The sequence below is a fragment of the Oncorhynchus mykiss genome, chromosome 19 (genome assembly GCF_057628025.1).
Source record: "Oncorhynchus mykiss isolate SJ-2025 chromosome 19, ASM5762802v1, whole genome shotgun sequence".
Classification (NCBI taxonomy): domain Eukaryota; kingdom Metazoa; phylum Chordata; class Actinopteri; order Salmoniformes; family Salmonidae; genus Oncorhynchus; species Oncorhynchus mykiss.
This window is the reverse complement of record NC_143040.1, coordinates 1,796,308-1,814,274: the sequence shown is the minus strand read 5'-3', so window position 1 is coordinate 1,814,274 and position 17,967 is coordinate 1,796,308. Positions and strand designations below refer to the sequence as shown.

At 49.6% G+C, this 17,967-nt stretch overlaps 1 protein-coding gene across 2 annotated transcripts in view; it reads left to right on the top strand.

Annotated features, from left to right (window-relative positions):
* The window catches only part of LOC118936819 (tyrosine-protein phosphatase non-receptor type 9), a 35,011-nt gene that overhangs the window by 10,782 nt on the left and 6,262 nt on the right, over nucleotides 1-17,967 (top strand). Inside the window, exons 5-9 of one of the 2 annotated variants that reach the window (XR_016488711.1) lie at nucleotides 3,517-3,622; nucleotides 11,391-11,501; nucleotides 11,749-12,676; nucleotides 15,469-15,565; nucleotides 17,465-17,534. Coding sequence is in view for 1 of the 2 variants with exons in the window: in XM_090209785.1 (XP_090065911.1) it covers nucleotides 3,517-3,622; nucleotides 11,391-11,501; nucleotides 11,749-12,695; nucleotides 15,469-15,565; nucleotides 17,465-17,534 (1,331 nt within the window). In the remaining variant the exon portion in view is untranslated. Of the gene's footprint in view, nucleotides 1-3,516; nucleotides 3,623-11,390; nucleotides 11,502-11,748; nucleotides 12,696-15,468; nucleotides 15,566-17,464; nucleotides 17,535-17,967 lie in introns of both variants that reach the window. The other variant, XM_090209785.1, reaches the window with a different exon arrangement.

Sequence of the window (17,967 nt, the reverse complement as noted above, 5' to 3'; positions counted from 1 at the left end):
TAATTAGTCCTATTCTCTCTCTCTCCTTAATTAGTCCTATTCTCTCTCTCTCTCGCTCCTTAATTAGTCCTATTCTCTCTCTCTCTCTCCTTAATTAGTCCTATTCTCTCTCTCTCTCCTTAATTAGTCCTATTCTCTCTCGCTCCTTAATTAGTCCTATTCTCTCTCTCCTTAATTAGTCCTATTCTCTCTCTCTCCTTAATTAGTCCTATTCTCTCTCTCTCTCCTTAATTAGTCCTATTCTCTCTCGCTCCTTAATTAGTCCTATTCTCTCTCTCTCTCCTTAATTAGTCCTATTCTCTCTCTCTCTACTTAATTAGTCCTATTCTCTCGCTCCTTAATTAGTCCTATTCTCTTTCTCTCTCTCCTTAATTAGTCCTATTCTCTCTCTCCTTAATTAGTCCTATTCTCTCTCGCTCCTTAATTAGTCCTATTCTCTCTCTCTCTCCTTAATTAGTCCTATTCTCTCTCTCTCTACTTAATTAGTCCTATTCTCTCGCTCCTTAATTAGTCCTATTCTCTTTCTCTCGCTCCTTAATTAGTCCTATTCTCTCTCTCTCTCCTTAATTAGTCCTATTCTCTCGCTCCTTAATTAGTCCTATTCTCTTTCTCTCTCTCCTTAATTAGTCCTATTCTCTCTCTCCTTAATTAGTCCTATTCTCTTTCTCTCTCCTTAATTAGTCCTATTCTCTCTCTCCTTAATTAGTCCTATTCTCTCCCTCTCTCCTTAATTAGTCCTATTCTCTCTCTCTCTCTCCTTAATTAGTCCTATTCTCTCTCTACTTAATTAGTCCTATTCTCTCGCTCCTTAATTAGTCCTATTCTCTCTCTCTCTCTCCTTAATTAGTCCTATTCTCTCTCTCCTTAATTAGTCCTATTCTCTCTCTCTACTTAATTAGTCCTATTCTCTCTCTCTCTCTCCTTAATTAGTCCTATTCTCTCTCTACTTAATTAGTCCTATTCTCTCGCTCCTTAATTAGTCCTATTCTCTCGCTCCTTAATTAGTCCTATTCTCTCGCTCCTTAATTAGTCCTATTCTCTCTCTCTCTCGCTCCTTAATTAGTCCTATTCTCTTGCTACTTAATTAGTCTTATTCTCTCCCTCTCTCCTTAATTAGTCCTATTCTCTCTCTCTCCTTAATTAGTCCAATTCTCTCGCTCCTTAATTAGTCCTATTCTCTCGCTCCTTAATTAGTCTTATTCTCTCCCTCTCTCCTTAATTAGTCCTATTCTCTCTCTCTCTCCTTAATTAGTCCTATTCTCTCGCTCCTTAATTAGTCTTATTCTCTCCCTCTCTCCTTAATTAGTCCTATTCTCTCGCTCCTTAATTAGTCCTATTCTCTCTCTCGCTCCTTAATTAGTCCTATTCTCTCTCTCACTCCTTAATTAGTCCTATTCTCTCTCTCCTTAATTAGTCCTATTCTCTCTCTCGCTCCTTAATTAGTCCTATTCTCTCTCTCTCTCCTTAATTAGTCCTATTCTCTCTCTCCTTAATTAGTCCTATTCTCTCTCTCGCTCCTTAATTAGTCCTATTCTCTCTCTCACTCCTTAATTATTCCTATTCTCTTCCTCTCTCCTTAATTAGTCCTATTCTCTCTCTCTCTCCTTAATTAGTCCTATTCTCTCTCTCTCGCTCCTTAATTAGTTATATTCTCTCTCTCTCTCGCTCCTTAGTCTTATTCTCTCTCTCTCTCGCTCCTTAGTCCTATTCTCTCGCTCCTTAATTAGTCCTATTCTCTCTCTCCTTAATTAGTCCTATTCTCTCTCTCTCTCCTTAATTAGTCCTATTCTCTCTCTCTCTCCTTAATTTGTTATATTCTCCCTCTCTCCTTAATTAGTCCTATTCTCTCTCTCTCCTTAATTAGTCCTATTCTCTTCCTCTCTCCTTAATTAGTCCTATTCTCTCTCTCCTTAATTAGTCCTATTCTCTCTCTCTCTCCTTAATTAGTCCTATTCTCTCTCTCTCTCCTTAATTAGTCCTATTCTCTCTCTCTCTCCTCAATTAGTCCTATTCTCTCTCTCTCTCTCCTTAATTAGTCCTATTCTCTCTCTCTCCTTAATTAGTCCTATTCTCTCTCTCTCTCCTTAATTAGTTATATTCTCCCTCTCTCCTTAATTAGTCCTATTCTCTCCCTCTCTCTCCTTAATTAGTCCTATTCTCTCTCTCTCTCTCTCTCCCTCCTTAATTAGTCCTATTCTCTCTCTCTCTCCTTAATTAGTCCTATTCTCTCTCTCTCTCCTTAATTAGTCCTATTCTCTCTCTCTCTCCTTAATTAGTCCTATTCTCTCTCTCTCTCCTTAATTAGTTATATTCTCCCTCTCTCCTTAATTAGTCCTATTCGCTCCCTCTCTCCTTAATTAGTCCTATTCTCTCCCTCTCTCCTTAATTAGTCCTATTCTCTCCCTCTCTCTCCTTAATCAGTCCTATTCTCTCTCTCTCCTTAATTAGTCCTATTTTCTCTCTCTCTCCTTAATTAGTCCTATTCTCTCTCTCTCTCTCTCCCTCCTTAATTAGTCCTATTCTCTTCTCTCCTTAATTAGTCCTATTCTCTCTCTCTCTCCTTAATTTGTTATATTCTCCCTCTCTCCTTAATTAGTCCTATTCTCTCTCTCTCCTTAATTAGTCCTATTCTCTTCCTCTCTCCTTAATTAGTCCTATTCTCTCTCTCCTTAATTAGTCCTATTCTCTCTCTCTCTCCTTAATTAGTCCTATTCTCTCTCTCTCTCCTCAATTAGTCCTATTCTCTCTCTCCTTAATTAGTCCTATTCTCTCTCTCTCTCCTTAATTAGTCCTATTCTCTCTCTCTCTCCTTAATTAGTTATATTCTCCCTCTCTCCTTAATTAGTCCTATTCTCTCCCTCTCTCTCCTTAATCAGTCCTATTCTCTCTCTCTCCTTAATTAGTCCTATTCTCTCTCTCTCTCTCTCCCTCCTTAATTAGTCCTATTCTCTCTCTCTCTCCTTAATTAGTCCTATTCTCTCTCTCTCTCCTTAATTAGTCCTATTCTCTCTCTCTCTCCTTAATTAGTCCTATTCTCTCTCTCTCTCCTTAATTAGTTATATTCTCCCTCTCTCCTTAATTAGTCCTATTCTCTCCCTCTCTCCTTAATTAGTCCTATTCTCTCCCTCTCTCCTTAATTAGTCCTATTCTCTCCCTCTCTCTCCTTAATCAGTCCTATTCTCTCTCTCTCCTTAATTAGTCCTATTCTCTCTCTCTCTCCTTAATTAGTCCTATTCTCTCTCTCTCTCTCTCTCCCTCCTTAATTAGTCCTATTCTCTTCTCTCCTTAATTAGTCCTATTCTCTTCCTTTCTCAATTAGTCCTATTCTCTCCCTCTCTCCTTAATTAGTCCTATTCTCTCCCTCTCTCCTTAATTAGTCCTATTCTCTCCCTCTCTCCTTAATTAGTCCTATTCTCTTCCTCTCTCCTTCACCTCTCAATCCTTTAATGTACATAACAGATAACTCTCCTCCCCCTCTCTCCCTCCCTTCCTCTCTCCCTCCCTTCCTCTCTCCAGTGTTGACACCCAGAGAGATGGTTTAATATTCATCTATGACATGACCAACTCCAGCTATGGGAACTTTGACTATGAGCTCTGTGTCAAGATCCTCGACCTCCTCAAGGTAACACACCGCCTGTGTCCCAAATGACTTCCTGTCCCAAATGACTCCCTGTCCCAAATGACTCCCTGTCCCAAATGACTCCCTGTCCCAAATGACTCCCTGTGACTCCCTGTCCCAAATGACTCCCTGTCCCAAATGACTCCCTGTGACTCCCTGTCCCAAATGACTCCCTGTCCCAAATGACTCCCTGTCCCAAATGACTCCCTGTCCCAAATGACTCCCTGTCCCAAATGACTCCCTGTCCCAAATGACTCCCTGTCCCAAATGACTCCCTGTCCCAAATGACTCCCTGTCAGATGACTCCCTGTCAATTGACTTCCTGTCCGAAATGACTCCCTGTCAGTTGACTCCCTGAAATATTAAATAGTATAAAATTAAATAACAATAATGAGGCTAAAAACAAGGAGTACCAGAACCCAGTCAATGGACCGTGTTACCAGAACCCAGTCAATGGGCCGTGTTACCAGAACCCAGTCAATGGGCCGTGTTACCAGAACCCGGTCAATGGACCGTGTTACCAGAACCCAGTCAATGGACCGTGTTACCAGAACCCAGTCAATGGACCGTGTTACCAGAACCCAGTCAATGGACCGTGTTACCAGAACCCAGTCAATGGACCGTGTTACCAGAACCCAGTCAATGGGCCGTGTTACCAGAACCCAGTCAATGGACCGTGTTACCAGAACCCAGTCAATGGGCCGTGTTACCAGAACCCAGTCAATGGACCATGTTACCAGAACCCAGTCAATGGGCCGTGTTACCAGAACCCAGTCAATGGGCCGTGTTACCAGAACCCAGTCAATGGGCCGTGTTACCAGAACCCAGTCAATGGACCGTGTTACCAGAACCCAGTCAATGGACCGTGTTACCAGAACCCAGTCAATGGACCGTGTTACCAGAACCCAGTCAATGGACCGTGTTACCAGAACCCAGTCAATGGACCGTGTTACCAGAACCCAGTCAATGGACCGTGTTACCAGAACCCAGTCAATGGACCGTGTTACCAGAACCCAGTCAATGGGCCGTGTTACCAGAACCCAGTCAATGGACCGTGTTACCAGAACCCAGTCAATGGGCCGTGTTACCAGAACCCAGTCAATGGACCGTGTTACCAGAACCCAGTCAATGGACCGTGTTACCAGAACCCAGTCAATGGACCGTGTTACCAGAACCCAGTCAATGGGCCGTGTTACCAGAACCCAGTCAATGGGCCGTGTTACCAGAACCCAGTCAATGGACCGTGTTACCAGAACCCAGTCAATGGGCCGTGTTACCAGAACCCAGTCAATGGGCCGTGTTACCAGAACCCAGTCAATGGGCCGTGTTACCAGAACCCAGTCAATGGGCCGTGTTACCAGAACCCAGTCAATGGGCCGTGTTACCAGAACCCAGTCAATGGACCGTGTTACCAGAAGCCAGTCAATGGGCCGTGTTACCAGAACCCAGTCAATGGACCGTGTTACCAGAACCCAGTCAATGGGCCGTGTTACCAGAACCCAGTCAATGGACCGTGTTACCAGAACCCAGTCAATGGGCCGTGTTACCAGAACCCAGTCAATGGGCCATGTTACCAGAACCCAGTCAATGGACCGTGTTACCAGAACCCAGTCAATGGACCGTGTTACCAGAACCCAGTCAATGGACCGTGTTACCAGTACTGGTCAATGGGCCGTGTTACCAGAACCCGGTCAATGGACCGTGTTACCAGAACCCAGTCAATGGGCCGTGTTACCAGAACCCAGTCAATGGACCGTGTTACCAGAACCCAGTCAATGGACCGTGTTACCAGTACTGGTCAATGGGCCGTGTTACCGGAACCCAGTCAATGGACCGTGTTACCAGAACCCAGTCAATGGGCCGTGTTACCAGAACCCAGTCAATGAACCGTGTTACCAGAACCCAGTCAATGGGCCGTGTTACCAGAACCCAGTCAATGGGCCGTGTTACCAGAACCCGGTCAATGGGCCGTGTTACCAGAACCCGGTCAATGGGCCGTGTTACCAGAACCCGGTCAATGGGCCGTGTTACCAGAACCCGGTCAATGGACCGTGTTACCAGAACCCGGTCAATGGGCCGTGTTACCAGAACCCGGTCAATGGACCGTGTTACCAGAACCCGGTCAATGGGCCGTGTTACCAGAACCCGGTCAATGGACCGTGTTACCAGAACCCGGTCAATGGGCCGTGTTACCAGAACCCAGTCAATGGACCGTGTTACCAGAACCCAGTCAATGGGCCGTGTTACCAGAACCCAGTCAATGGGCCGTGTTACCAGAACCCAGTCAATGGGCCGTGTTACCAGAACCCAGTCAATGGGCCGTGTTACCAGAACCCAGTCATTGGGCCGTGTTACCAGAACCCAGTCAATGGGCCGTGTTACCAGAACCCAGTCAATGGACCGTGTTACCAGTACCCGGTCAATGGACCGTGTTACCAGTACTGGTCAATGGACCGTGTTACCAGTACTGGTCAATGGACCGTGTTACCAGAACCCAGTCAATGGACCGTGTTACCAGAACCCAGTCAATGGGCCGTGTTACCAGAACCCAGTCAATGGGCCGTGTTACCAGAACCCAGTCAATGGGCCGTGTTACCAGAACCCAGTCAATGGGCCGTGTTACCAGAACCCAGTCAATGGGCCGTGTTACCAGTACCGGTCAATGGACCGTGTTACCAGAACCCAGTCAATGGACCGTGTTACCAGAACCCAGTCAATGGACCGTGTTACCAGTACTGGTCAATGGACCGTGTTACCAGAACCCAGTCAATGGACCGTGTTACCAGAACCCAGTCAATGGGCCGTGTTACCAGAACCCAGTCAATGGGCCGTGTTACCAGTACCGGTCAATGGGCCGTGTTACCAGAACCCAGTCAATGGACCGTGTTACCAGAACCCAGTCAATGGACCGTGTTACCAGAACCCAGTCAATGGGCCGTGTTACCAGAACCCAGTCAATGGGCCGTGTTACCAGTACTGGTCAATGGGCCGTGTTACTAGAACCCAGTCAATGGACCGTGTTACCAGAACCCAGTCAATGGGCCGTGTTACCAGAACCCAGTCAATGGGCCGTGTTACCAGAACCCAGTCAATGGGCCGTGTTACCAGAACCCAGTCAATGGGCCGTGTTACCAGTACTGGTCAATGGGCCGTGTTACCAGTACTGGTCAATGGGCCGTGTTACCAGAACCCAGTCAATGGGCCGTGTTACCAGAACCCAGTCAATGGACCGTGTTACCAGAACCCAGTCAATGGGCCGTGTTACCAGAACCCAGTCAATGGGCCGTGTTACCAGAACCCAGTCAATGGGCCGTGTTACCAGAACCCAGTCAATGGACCGTGTTACCAGAACCCAGTCAATGGGCCGTGTTACCAGAACCCAGTCAATGGACCGTGTTACCAGAACCCAGTCAATGGGCCGTGTTACCAGAACCCAGTCAATGGACCGTGTTACCAGAACCCAGTCAATGGGCCGTGTTACCAGAACCCAGTCAATGGGCCATGTTACCAGAACCCAGTCAATGGACCGTGTTACCAGAACCCAGTCAATGGACCGTGTTACCAGAACCCGGTCAATGGACCGTGTTACCAGTACTGGTCAATGGGCCGTGTTACCAGAACCCAGTCAATGGGCCGTGTTACCAGAACCCAGTCAATGGGCCGTGTTACCAGAACCCAGTCAATGGGCCGTGTTACCAGTACTGGTCAATGGGCCGTGTTACCAGTACTGGTCAATGGGCCGTGTTACCAGAACCCAGTCAATGGGCCGTGTTACCAGAACCCAGTCAATGGACCGTGTTACCAGAACCCAGTCAATGGGCCGTGTTACCAGAACCCAGTCAATGGGCCGTGTTACCAGAACCCAGTCAATGGGCCGTGTTACCAGAACCCAGTCAATGGGCCTTGTTACCAGAACCCAGTCAATGGACCGTGTTACCAGAACCCAGTCAATGGGCCGTGTTACCAGAACCCAGTCAATGGGCCGTGTTACCAGAACCCAGTCAATGGGCCGTGTTACCAGAACCCAGTCAATGGACCGTGTTACCAGAACCCAGTCAATGGGCCGTGTTACCAGAACCCAGTCAATGGGCCATGTTACCAGAACCCAGTCAATGGACCGTGTTACCAGAACCCAGTCAATGGACCGTGTTACCAGAACCCAGTCAATGGACCGTGTTACCAGAACCCAGTCAATGGACCGTGTTACCAGTACTGGTCAATGGGCCGTGTTACCAGAACCCGGTCAATGGACCGTGTTACCAGAACCCAGTCAATGGGCCGTGTTACCAGAACCCAGTCAATGGACCGTGTTACCAGAACCCAGTCAATGGACCGTGTTACCAGTACTGGTCAATGGGCCGTGTTACCGGAACCCAGTCAATGGACCGTGTTACCAGAACCCAGTCAATGGGCCGTGTTACCAGAACCCAGTCAATGAACCGTGTTACCAGAACCCAGTCAATGGGCCGTGTTACCAGAACCCAGTCAATGGGCCGTGTTACCAGAACCCGGTCAATGGGCCGTGTTACCAGAACCCGGTCAATGGGCCGTGTTACCAGAACCCGGTCAATGGACCGTGTTACCAGAACCCGGTCAATGGGCCGTGTTACCAGAACCCGGTCAATGGACCGTGTTACCAGAACCCGGTCAATGGGCCGTGTTACCAGAACCCGGTCAATGGGCCGTGTTACCAGAACCCGGTCAATGGACCGTGTTACCAGAACCCGGTCAATGGGCCGTGTTACCAGAACCCAGTCAATGGACCGTGTTACCAGAACCCAGTCAATGGGCCGTGTTACCAGAACCCAGTCAATGGGCCGTGTTACCAGAACCCAGTCAATGGGCCGTGTTACCAGAACCCAGTCAATGGGCCGTGTTACCAGAACCCAGTCAATGGACCGTGTTACCAGTACCCGGTCAATGGACCGTGTTACCAGTACCCGGTCAATGGACCGTGTTACCAGTACTGGTCAATGGACCGTGTTACCAGTACTGGTCAATGGACCGTGTTACCAGAACCCAGTCAATGGACCGTGTTACCAGAACCCAGTCAATGGGCCGTGTTACCAGAACCCAGTCAATGGGCCGTGTTACCAGAACCCAGTCAATGGGCCGTGTTACCAGAACCCAGTCAATGGGCCGTGTTACCAGAACCCAGTCAATGGGCCGTGTTACCAGTACCGATCAATGGACCGTGTTACCAGAACCCAGTCAATGGACCGTGTTACCAGAACCCAGTCAATGGACCGTGTTACCAGTACTGGTCAATGGACCGTGTTACCAGAACCCAGTCAATGGACCGTGTTACCAGAACCCAGTCAATGGGCCGTGTTACCAGAACCCAGTCAATGGGCCGTGTTACCAGTACCGGTCAATGGGCCGTGTTACCAGAACCCAGTCAATGGGCCGTGTTACCAGAACCCAGTCAATGGACCGTGTTACCAGAACCCAGTCAATGGACCGTGTTACCAGAACCCAGTCAATGGACCGTGTTACCAGAACCCAGTCAATGGGCCGTGTTACCAGAACCCAGTCAATGGGCCGTGTTACCAGTACCGGTCAATGGGCCGTGTTACCAGAACCCAGTCAATGGACCGTGTTACCAGAACCCAGTCAATGGACCGTGTTACCAGAACCCAGTCAATGGGCCGTGTTACCAGAACCCAGTCAATGGGCCGTGTTACCAGAACCCAGTCAATGGGCCGTGTTACTAGAACCCGGTCAATGGACCGTGTTACCAGTACTGGTCAATGGACCGTGTTACCAGAACCCAGTCAATGGGCCGTGTTACCAGAACCCAGTCAATGGACCGTGTTACCAGAACCCAGTCAATGGGCCGTGTTACCAGAACCCAGTCAATGAACCGTGTTACCAGAACCCAGTCAATGGGCCGTGTTACCAGTACTGGTCAATGGGCCGTGTTACCAGAACCCAGTCAATGGGCCGTGTTACCAGTACTGGTCAATGGGCCGTGTTACCAGAACCCAGTCAATGTCCTCGATGCATCATACCTTATATAGTACATTACTCTGGTCACTAGTAGTACCACTATATAGGGAATAGGGCTCTGGTCACTAGTAGTACCACTATATAGGGAATAGGGCCCTGGTCTATAGTAGTACCACTATATATAGGGAATAGGGCTCTGGTCTATAGTAGTACCACTATATAGGGAATAGGGCTCTGTTCTATAGTAGTACCACTATATAGGGAATAGGGCTCTGGTCTATAGTAGTACCACTATATAGGGAATAGGGCTCTGGTCACTAGTAGTTCACTATATAGGGAATAGGGCTCTGGTCTATAGTAGTACCACTATATAGGGAATAGGGCTCTGGTCTATAGTAGTACCACTATATAGGGAATAGGGCTCTGGTCTATAGTAGTTCACTATATAGGGAATAGGGCTCTGGTCACTAGTAGTACCACTATATAGGGAATAGGGCTCTGGTCACTAGTAGTACCACTATATAGGGAATAGGGGCTCAGGTCTATAGTAGTTCTTCTTCTCCTTTTCATCATCCTCTCTTCCTCCCCTCTCTTCCTCCCCTCTCTTCCTCCCCTCTCTTCCTCCCCTCTCTTCCTCCCCTCTCTTCCTCTCCTCTCTTCCTCTCTTCCTCCTCTCTTCCTCTCCTCTCCCTCTCCTCTCTTCCTCTCTCCTCTCCTCTCTTCCTCTCCTCTCTTCATCATCATCTCTTCCTCCCCTCTCTTCCTCCCCTCTCTTCCTCCCCTCTCTTCCTCCCCTCTCTTCCTCTCCTCTCTTCCTCTCCTCTCTTCCTCCCCTCTCTTCCTCCCCTCTCTTCCTCTCCTCTCCTCTCTTCCTCTCCTCTCTTCCTCTCCTCTTCATCATCATCTCTTCCTCTCCTCTCTTCCTCTCCTCTCTTCCTCCCTTCTCTTCCTCTCCTCTCTTCCTCTCCTCTCTTCCTCTCCTCTCTTCCTCCCCTCTCTTCCTCCCCTCTCTTCCTCCCCTCTCTTCCTCCCCTCTCTTCCTCCCCTCTCTTCCTCCCTTCTCTTCCTCCCCTCTCTTCCTCTCTTCTCTTCCTCTCTTCTCTTCATCATCATCTTCTCTTCATCATCATCTCCTCTCTTCCTCCCCTCTCTTCCTCCCCTCTCTTCCTCCCCTCTTCCTCCCCTCTTCCTCTCCTCTTCCTCCCCTCTCTTCCTCCCCTCTCTTCCTCTCCTCTCTTCCTCTCCTCTCTTCCTCTCCTCTTCATCATCATCATCTCTTCCTCATCTCTTCATCATCATCTCTTCCTCTCCTCTCTTCCTCTCCTCTTCATCATCATCTCTTCCTCTCCTCTCTTCCTCTCCTCTCTTCATCATCATCTCTTCCTCTCCTCTTCATCATCATCTCTTCCTCTCCTCTCTTCCTCTCCTCTCTTCATCATCATCTCTTCCTCTCCTCTTCATCATCATCTCTTCCTCCCCTCTCTTCCTCCCCTCTCTTCCTCTCCTCTTCATCATCAGCTCTTCCTCTCCTCTCTTCCTCTCCTCTCTTCCTCTCCTCTTCATCATCTCTTCCTCTCCTCTCTTCCTCTCCTCTTCATCATCATCTCTTCCTCCCCTCTCTTCCTCATCATCTCTTCCTCTCCTCTCTTCCTCTCCTCTTCATCATCATCCTCTCTCTCCTTCTATTTCTTCCCCTCTTTTGTCTTTTTCACTCGTTACCTGTGTGTGTGTGTGTGTGTGTGTGTGTGTGTGTGTGTGTGTGTGTGTGTGTGTGTGTGTGTGTGTGTGTGTGTGTGTGTGTGTGTTTGTGTGTCTCTCCTAGGGTGCGTTCCCAGCTCGTCTGAAGTGTGTGTTCATCGTGTCGTCTCCTCTCTGGTTCAGAGCTCCCTTCGCCGTCCTCAGACTCTTCGTACGTGAGAAGCTGAGAGAGAGGGTACGACCGTGTGTGTGTGTTTTGAGATGGTCACTGTGTTGGTGCGATACCATGTCTCTCAGGTGTGTGTGTGTGTGTGTGTGTGTGTGTGTGTGTGTGTGTGTGTGTTTTGAGATGGTTACTGTGTTGGTGCGATACCATGTCTCTCAGGTGTGTGTGTGTTTTGAGATGGTCACTGTGTTGGTGCGATACCATGTCTCTCAGGTGTGTGTGTGTGCGTAACAGTCTCTCTCTCTCCCATCCCCAGGTGTGTACAGTGAAGGCCCACGAGCTGTCCAGTTACATCCCAGTCTCTTCTCTTCCGGAACACCTGAACGGAACCTCCCGGTACAGCCACGTTGCCTGGATACAGTCCTGCGTCAACACACACACCGCCCCAGGCGACGCGAGCACACACCCGCACGACACACACGACTGCGTGGGCAGCCTGTTGCTCTCGTACAGCCTGGAGCCTCACAACGCTAACGCCGCCGCTACGTTAGCCGCTACGCAAACATCCATAGACTCCCACTCAGATTCGCCGCTGCTGTTAGCCTCCGAGCTAGCGTTAGCGGCTACGGCTAACTCCAACTGCTACGACGACAGTAATGCTAACCCGCACGTCCACTGTGACACAGTGAACGGCAGGACTCGAGGCCGGGCCCAGAACAGCCCCCAGAGCTCTGGACTACAGAGGAATCACCAACATTGGAACGGTTCTGCCCGTAACTACGGGGTCAAGGCAGGGTTGGGGGTTAATAACGTTGTTGGGGTTGTTAGCGGCGCTAGCCCCAATGCTAACAGCGCGAATGGTCGCCAGCCCCCTCCCCAGTCGGACACGCCCCCGGACACACCCCTCCACCACAAAGTAGTAGGAATTACAATGAGTGGCGGGTCAGAAACCCTCGACGACGGAACAGCGAACGAGGAAGAGCGGGAAGGAGAGGAGGAAGAGGATGAGGCAGATGGGGTGCCTCCTCTCCCTCAGAAGTCTCTCCCACGCCACCCTCAACCCCCGCCGTCACTCTGCGGCGCGTCACAGCCGGACGAGGACCCTTGTCCCCGGGAAGAGGTGTCCGTACACATGCCTGACGGGGTAGGGATGAACGTGTTGGAGCTGGTGGAGCACGTGAAGAAGAGGAAGAAGAAAGGAATCTACCAGGAGTATGAAGAGATACGCAAGGAGCCTCCTACTGGTAGCTTTGACTACAGCAAGTTAGTCTCTCTCTGTCTCTCTGTCTCTCTGTCTCTGTCAAGGAGCCTCCTACTGGTAGCTTTGACTACAGCAAGTTAGTCTCTCTCTGTCTCCCTGTCTCTGTCTCTCTGTCTCTGTCAAGGAGCCTCCTACTGGTAGCTTTGACTACAGCAAGTTAGTCTCTCTCTGTCTCCCTGTCTCTGTCTCCCTGTCTCTGTCAAGGAGCCTCCTACTGGTAGCTTTGACTACAGCAAGTTAGTCTCTCTCTGTCTCCCTGTCTCTGTCTCTCTGTCTCTGTCTCTCTGTCTCTGTCAAGGAGCCTCCTACTGGTAGCTTTGACTACAGCAAGTTAGTCTCTCTCTGTCTCCCTGTCTCTGTCTCTCTGTCTCTGTCTCTCTGTCTCCGTCAAGGAGCCTCCTACTGGTAGCTTTGACTACAGCAAGTTAGTCTTTCTCTGTCTCTCTGTCTCTGTCAAGGAGCCTCCTACTGGTAGCTTTGACTACAGCAAGTTAGTCTCTCTCTGTCTCCCTGTCTCTCTGTCTCTCTGTCTCTGTCAAGGAGCCTCCTACTGGTAGCTTTGACTACAGCAAGTTAGTCTCTCTCTGTCTCCCTGTCTCTGTCTCTCTGTCTCTGTCAAGGAGCCTCCTACTGGTAGCTTTGACTACAGCAAGTTAGTCTCTCTCTGTCTCCCTGTCTCTGTCTCCCTGTCTCCCCCTCTCTCTGTCTCCCTGTCTCTCTGTCTCTGTCAAGGAGCCTCCTACTGGTAGCTTTGACTACAGCAAGTTAGTCTCTCTCTGTCTCACTGTCTCTCTGTCTCTGTCAAGGAGCCTCCTACTGGTAGCTTTGACTACAGCAAGTTAGTCTCTCTCTGTCTCCCTGTCTCTGTCTCTCTGTCTCTGTCAAGGAGCCTCCTACTGGTAGCTTTGACTACAGCAAGTTAGTCTCTCTCTGTCTCTCTGTCTCTCTGTCTCTGTCAAGGAGCCTCCTACTGGTAGCTTTGACTACAGCAAGTTAGTCTCTCTCTGTCTCACTGTCTCTGTCTCTCTGTCTCTGTCAAGGAGCCTCCTACTGGTAGCTTTGACTACAGCAAGTTAGTCTCTCTCTGTCTCACTGTCTCTGTCTCTCTGTCTCTGTCAAGGAGCCTCCTACTGGTAGCTTTGACTACAGCAAGTTAGTCTCTCTCTGTCTCCCCCTCTCTCTGTCTCCCCCTCTCTCTGTCTCTGTCAAGGAGCCTCCTACTGGTAGCTTTGACTACAGCAAGTTAGTCTCTCTCTGTCTCCCCCTCTCTCTGTCTCCCCCTCTCTCTGTCTCTGTCAAGGAGCCTCCTACTGGTAGCTTTGACTACAGCAAGTTAGTCTCTCTCTGTCTCCCTGTCTCTGTCTCTCTGTCTCCCCCTCTCTCTGTCTCTGTCAAGGAGCCTCCTACTGGTAGCTTTGACTACAGCAAGTTAGTCTCTCTCTGTCTCCCTGTCTCTGTCTCTCTGTCTCTGTCAAGGAGCCTCCTACTGGTAGCTTTGACTACAGCAAGTTAGTCTCTCTCTGTCTCCCTGTCTCTGTCTCTCTGTCTCTGTCAAGGAGCCTCCTACTGGTAGCTTTGACTACAGCAAGTTAGTCTCTCTCTGTCTCCCCCTCTCTGTCTCCCCCTCTCTGTCTCCCCCTCTCTGTCTCCCCCTCTCTGTCTCCCCCTCTCTGTCTCCCCCTCTCTGTCTCCCCCCCTCTCTGTCTCCCCCTCTCTCTCTCCCCCTCTCTCTCCCCCCCTCTCTCTCTCTGTCTCCCCCTCTCTCTCTCTGTCTCCCCCTCTCTCTCTCTGTCTCCCCCTCTCTCTCTGTCTCCCCCTCTCTCTCTCTCTGTCTCCCCCTCTCTCTCTCTCTGTCTCCCCCTCTCTCTGTCTCCCCTTCTCTCTGTCTCCCCCTCTCTCTGTCTCCCCCTCTCTCTGTCTCCCGCTCTCTCTGTCTCCCGCTCTCTCTGTCTCCCGCTCTCTCTGTCTCCCGCTCTCTCTGTCTCCAGCTCTCTCTCTCTGTCTCCAGCTCTCTCTCTCTGTCTCCAGCTCTCTCTCTCTGTCTCCAGCTCTCTCTCTCTGTCTCCCCCTCTCTCTGTCTCCCCCTCTCTCTCTCTGTCTCTGTCTCTCTGTCTCCCCCTCTCTGTCTCCCCCTCTCTGTCTCCCCTCTCTCTGTCTCCCCTCTCTCTGTCTCCACTGTCTCTGTCTCTCTGTCTCCCCCTCTCTCTCTCTGTCTCCCCCTCTCTGTCTCCCCCTCTCTCTCTCTGTCTCCCCCTCTCTCTCTCTGTCTCCCCCTCTCTCTCTCTGTCTCCCCCTCTCTCTCTCTGTCTCCCCCTCTCTCTCTCTGTCTCCCCCTCTCTCTCTCTGTCTCCCCCTCTCTCTGTCTCCCCCCCTCTCTGTCTCCCCCTCTCTCTGTCTCCCCCTCTCTCTGTCTCCCCCTCTCTCTGTCTCCAGCTCTCTCTGTCTCCAGCTCTCTCTCTCTGTCTCCCCCTCTCTCTGTCTCCCCCTCTCTCTGTCTCCCCCTCTCTCTGTCTCCCCCTCTCTCTGTGTCTCTCTCTGTGTCTCTCTCTGTGTCTCTCTCTGTGTCTCTCTGTCTCTCACTCTCTGTGTCTCTGTGTCTCTCTGTCTCTCTGTCTCTCTCTGTCTCCCCCGCTCTCTGTGTCTCTCTCTCTGTCTCTCTCTCTCTGTGTGTCTCTCTCTCTCTCTCTATTTCTCTCTTTTTAATGCCAGTTAATAGTCTAATCTCTTCCTCTCTCCCTCCCTTTTCACTTCCTTCCTTCCTCACTCTCTGTGTAGAAAGCTGTCCAATCAGATCAAGAACAGGTACAGTGATGTCCTCTGTCTGGACCAATCACGTGTCAGACTCTGCCAGCTCTGTGACGACGAGGACGAGGTATGTTTCAGGATAATTATTTGTGTCTAAAATCAGAGATGGTGTGTTAACTCCCCATGGAGGAGAGTCACCCCCTCTATGCCACATTCAGAAAGTATTCAAACCTCTTGACTTTTTCCACGTTTTGTTACGTTACAAAATAACTGAAATGTCACATTTATTCAGACCCTTTTACTCAGTACTTTTGTGATGACAGCCTCTATTTTTAACCTTTATTTAACGAGGCAAGTCAGTTAAGAACAAATTCTTATTTTCAATGACGGCCTAGGAACAGTGGGTTTAACTGGCCTAGGAACAGTGGGTTAACTGGCCTAGGAACAGTGGGTTAACTGGTCTAGGAACAGTGGGTTAACTGGTCTAGGAACAGTGGGTTAACTGGTCTAGGAACAGTGGGTTAACTGGTCTAGGAACAGTGGGTTAACTGGTCTAGGAACAGTGGGTTAACTGGTCTAGGAACAGTGGGTTAACTGGTCTAGGAACAGTGGGTTAACTGGTCTAGGAACAGTGGGTTAACTGGTCTAGGAACTGTGGGTTAACTGGTCTAGGAACAGTGGGTTAACTGGTCTAGGAACAGTGGGTTAACTGGTCTAGGAACAGTGGGTTAACTGGTCTAGGAACAGTGGGGTTAACTGGTCTAGGAACAGTGGGTTAACTGGTCTAGGAACAGTGGGTTAACTGGTCTAGGAACTGCCTGTTCAGGGGGCAGAACGACAGATTTGTTTGTACCTTGTCAGCTCGGGGATTCGATCTAGTAACCTTTGAATTACTAGTCCAACGCTCTAACCTGCCGCCCAGTCTTATTTGGTGTGACACTTCAAGTTTGGCACACCTGTATTTGGGGGAGTTTCTCCCATTCTTCTCTGCAGATCCTCTCAAGCTCTGTCAGGTTGGATGGGGAGCGTCTTTGCACAGCTATTTTCAGGTCTCTCCAGAGATGTTCAATCGGGTTCAAGTTCGGGCTCTGGCTGGGCCACTCAATGACATTCAGAGACTTGTCCCGAAGCCACTCCTGCATTGTCACGACTGTGTGGTTTGGGTCGTTGTCCTGTTGGAAGGTGAACCTTCGTCCCAGTCTGAGGTCCTGAGTGCTCCGTAGAAGGTTTTCATCAAGGATCTCTGTACTTTGCTCCGTTCATCTTTCCCCTCGATCCTGACTAGTCTCCCAGTCCCTGAAAAACATCCCAACAGCATGACGCTGCCACCACCATGCTTCACCGTAGGGATGGTGCCAGGTTTTCTCTAGACGTGACGCCTGGCATTCAGGCCAAGGAGTTCAATCTTGGTTTCATCAGACCAAAGAATCTTGTTTCTCATGGTCTGAGAGTCTTTAAGTGTTTTTTGTCAATCTCCAAGCGGGCTGTCATGTGCCTTTTACTGAGGAGTAGCTTCCGTCAGGCCATTGGTGGAGTGCTGCAGAGATGGTTGTCCTTCTGGAAAATTCTCCCATCTCCACAGAGGAACTCTGGAGCTCTGTCTGAGCGACCATCAGGTTCTTGGTCACCTCCCTGACCATGGTCCTTCTCCCCTTATTGGTCAGTTTGGCCGGGTGGCTCTATGAAGAGTCTTGGTGTGTTCTTGAGGATCTTTAACGCTGCAGAAATGTTTTGGTACCCTTCTCCAGATCTGTGCCTCGACACAATCCTGTCTCTGAGCTCTACGGACAATTCCTTCAGACCTCACGGCTTGGTTTTTGATCTGACACGCACTGTCAACTGTGGGACCTTTATATAGACAGGTGTGTGCCTTTCCATATCGTGTCCAATCAATTGAATTTACCACAGGTGAACTCCAATCAAGTTGTAGAAACATCTCAAGGATGATCAATGGAAACAGGTTGTACCTGAGCTTTGTTTCGACTTGAAAACTAATGTGTGTGTGTGTGTGTGTGTGTGTTCCAAGACGTCAGACTACATCAATGCTAGTCTTATGGACGGCTACAAGAGGAGCAACGCTTATATCGCAACTCAGGGTGAGTTGGGGAACAAATTCTCTATGTTGTTGACCCTCAGGGTGAGTTGGGGAACATATTCTCTATGCTGTTGACCCTCAGGGTGAGTTGGGGAACATATTCTCTGTGTTGTTGACCCTCAGGGTGAGTTGGGGAACATATTCTCTATGTTGTTGACCCTCAGGGTGAGTTGGGGAACATATTCTCTGTGTTGTTGACCCTCAGGGTGAGTTGGGGAACATATTCTCTGTGTTGTTGACCCTCAGGGTGAGTTGGGGAACATATTCTCTGTGTTGTTGACCCTCAGGGTGAGTTGGGGAACATATTCTCTGTGTTGTTGACCCTCAGGGTGAGTTGGGGAACATATTCTCTATGTTGTTGACCCTCAGGGTGAGTTGGGGAACAAATGATCTATGTTGTTGACCCTCAGGGTGAGTTGGGGAACATATTCTCT